Source organism: Agrilus planipennis, unplaced genomic scaffold, assembly GCF_000699045.2.
Source record: "Agrilus planipennis isolate EAB-ADULT unplaced genomic scaffold, Apla_2.0 scaffold2187, whole genome shotgun sequence".
Classification (NCBI taxonomy): Eukaryota; Metazoa; Arthropoda; class Insecta; order Coleoptera; family Buprestidae; genus Agrilus; species Agrilus planipennis.
In genome coordinates, this window is record NW_020440838.1 from 1 (window position 1) to 3,738 (window position 3,738).

The 3,738-nt window shown below is 27.0% G+C and overlaps 1 protein-coding gene across 1 annotated transcript; it reads right to left on the reverse strand.

The window, feature by feature from the left end:
* Nucleotides 1-1,196: 1,196 nt before the first annotated feature.
* LOC112906179 (ER membrane protein complex subunit 3-like) lies at nucleotides 1,197-2,324 on the reverse strand. The gene is made up of 4 exons (XM_025979947.1): nucleotides 2,058-2,324; nucleotides 1,737-1,990; nucleotides 1,510-1,671; nucleotides 1,197-1,413 (listed from the first exon to the last, which is right to left on the reverse strand). Exons 1-4 carry the CDS (start codon nucleotides 2,207-2,209, stop codon nucleotides 1,247-1,249), a joined length of 735 nt encoding a protein of 244 aa, XP_025835732.1. The 5' UTR covers nucleotides 2,210-2,324; the 3' UTR covers nucleotides 1,197-1,246.
* Nucleotides 2,325-3,738: the final 1,414 nt, after the last annotated feature.

Sequence of the window (3,738 nt, forward strand, 5' to 3'; positions counted from 1 at the left end):
ATTACTTTTTTAGCAGTTCCACATAAAAATGTGTAAGGATTTTCAACGAAAGTTTACCAGAAAATGCTAGGACAATTTAAAACTGATTCTATAATTGAGCTATAATTAAGATTCAATTGAAGTAGATTGATGAATTTCTATCTTTGAATTATCTTTTTTCCATGTAGACAAGTTGGGGATGCTAATTTATATCTTTTTGCTTTAATAAATTAAACTACAAATTATAATATGTATATAGACAACCCAACATACACCAAAGATTACAACGCTAATAATGTACATAACTACAATCAAGAAATTACCTTCCATAGATGAAACTTAACTATTAAACTTATAATTAGTAGTATCCTTAAACAAACTGCTAAATATTACGTAGAAATTATTAATTACTTAAAAACATCATTAAACACATTTGTTTTTAAAAACTTGATTGAAAAACACCTTACTTACACATGTTTATTTAAAGCTGCTAAAAAGTATTTAGTTACTAATTACTACAGTTTGTTTAATTTTTGTTATTAACTGTCGTACTAATTTGGACTATAAGACATTAATTAAGATACACAAACATTATCAGGAATTATAAGAATGTTATTTAAAATTTTGGTGGAGGCGTCGGGACAATTTAAAGCAAAAGCTATAAATGAGCTGTAATTCTGATTTAATTGAAGTAGATTGATGAATTTTCATCTTGGAATTACCTTGTTTTCATGTAGACAAGTTAAGGATGCTAATTTATATGTTTTTGTTTTAATAAATTAAACTACAAATTATAATATGTGTATAGACAACCCAACATACACCAAAGATTACAACGCTAATAATGTACATAACTACACAGTTAAAAAATGTATTTTACAACAAAAAAACTTTTTTACGTGAAATTCAAAATAGTATTTTCCAACGAATCACAATATATATTAATAGAATAATAGAAACAATTAATTATTTTAGTAATATTATTAAAAGATATTTTCTTGTAAAACTTGGTTGAAAACCGTTACAATCTTTTATTTGGAGATGCTAAAAAGTATTTAGCACAAAATCTTTCATGCTCTTGCATTTTTTAACTTTAGTGGTAATATCTTTGGTGTTAAATAATGTGGGAGGTCAAAATATTTTAATGTCTTTATTGTGTTTCTTTGTAAATTGCAATAGTTTGTTAATTTACATACTTAATTTTTAAAAGCCAAGATGAAGTATGCTTCTTTCAAATAAATTATTTGGAAAGCATTCAAAAAATATTTTACATAGGTTTTTGAATAACTAATTGTTCAATATCATGTAAAGCCCACTGATGTTCTGCTAATTCCAGAGCTTCCCATTCAGATTTAAATGCGACTTTGGAATCTGTTGGCATTGCAACTGCTGCTCCTGACATTTGTTCTTGCATATGTCTTGACTGGTCAGCTCCTTAAACAAATGGGATATGTAAAAACTGAAAACTTTCCACATTCATCCTCTTTTGAAGTGGTTATTCAATTAATATACGAATTTTGTTATTCATACCGTTGTTTTCCCCCAAAACCAATGTATAAATGCTCCTCAATCCAAATACATTCAGAAAATACCACGAAGCTGATGATACCCAGGATGCATCCAAATGCATTTGTTCAATTCCTCTTTGCAGCATTGGTTTAAAGCGAAGAGTAAGTGGAAATGGAACTTTTGCTAAAAATATAAAGATTAGTTAAGAGTTGTAATAATCATCACTGTTGTATTTGTTATCTTATTACTTGTAATAAATCCAGATAGCATCCAGTTGATCCAACCACCAATAATAATCATGGGCAGTACATTTGTAATGTTTCCTTTTAACATGTCAGTAATCATCGTGGGGTCTGTCATCATGTTTTGATTGACCGGAGCTCGTTTCTGTGTAAGGTATCCACCTTCTTCAACATTGAAAAATTGTCTTCTTGAAGAGAACGATGATTTTGGAATATATTTACCATTCTCCCTCAAAATACGTGATCGCATGATTATCTGGCTGAAATATGAATTAATTAATTATTATCTTAAGAACTGTTGCTTGTCGAAATGAATAATAGTTTCACCTGTCCTGTAGTTGCTGAGGTTCTGCCTTCTTCTGTGAGATAAACAGAATGGAAATATAATGCCTTAAAATTCCAACTAGAAATGTGATCACTACAATTGGTAAAAATACCCATCCTCTAATTTGAGAGTCCACAACCAAATCAGAGGTCATGTTTTTGAATTATGTACTATATACTAACGTGTAATTTTGATCAAATACGATTTTTAATTATAATTTCTTAGCATGTTAGTCTAAGCACTGACAGAACTGTCACAAATTTAGGTTATGTCAATATGCCAATGTAAATAAAAGGCAGGACCGTAATGAATTATAATTTATCCATTCATGGTGACTGTCTCCTTTTTATTTTTAAATGTATAATTTTTTATATATATTACTTTTCATTATATTTACTGTAAATATTAGACGACATTTAATTAAATTTAACCTGTTATTAAAAAGAAGTTGCTATATTAATTGAATATNAATTTATTAAAATTAATTAATGTTATTATTCGATTTCTTTGTATTCTTCAGGTAAATCACTGAGGAAATTTGATACCAAAAACATTTTTTAATAACCAACTTGCTATCATAATTACAAATGTTTTTAATATTTCGAATTACAGCATACTTTGAAATGTAAATAGGTATAATTTGATTAGTGATTAGATTACCTTCTGTTCGATATATCAAATAAAATGTTTTAATATATGTACATATTTGATTCGCAGAAAATACGATAAAAATCTTTAAAAGATTCGATGGTAACACTTGTAATATGCAAGGCTAGTATCTGAAAACCATGAATAATAATAAATTGGTTCTGAAATGATTCATCTTATACAAATACGATATTTGCTTCAAATAATTAGCAAGTAAGATATGTCTTAACCAGCAGTGCGATAGTAATATATATTGCGACCAAATTATTTGGCAATGAATATAAAATAAAAAGCTTTTAAATGTCCGCATTGTGCTTTTTAGAATGATTGCTTATTTATTCATCGAAAAACATTAGAAATTATTATTCATTGCATAGACAAATCGTTTCGTTTAAATCTTTTTATTTTAATTCATCATTTTATTGTCAATTTTAGTTTCCAAAATATTAGCAATTATGAAGGAATTGAATGTTTGTAATATGACAGTTACTTAGAGATTTATAATATAAGAAATACAGCAATATATTTGTTAAAAAAAAAATATTTTTAATGTGTAATAAATCAAATGAAATGGAATAGATGGAAAAGTATGGCGTTCTGTAAATATCGGTATCAGAAAACACATTAGAAGTACCTAATTAAATTGTATTAATTATTAGCGAATATTTTTTTATGTGTAACTACAATTTTCAATTTTCTGTAGTTAAGGAAAAGTTCAATGTACGATGTAAGCGCTACATGTAAAACAGAACATTATTTATTTATTACAGGACAGAGGAAGAGTGATTTTATACTTTTTACGTGAGAAACAAAAAAAACGAATTTAATTTAAATACTACGTTAATTTATTAAACATAAAGGTAGTGTGTTCTGAATTCCAACTAATCGATCTAAAATATTGTCTTCATTAAGTAGAAAATGTGTTAGATTTTGAATTTTAATGTATTATCAGATATTCAAGGTATCTTATCCAAGCTAAACCGCGTTAACTGTAGAAAATGCAAAAAAAAAAAACCATTCTTTGTTTACAGGTGT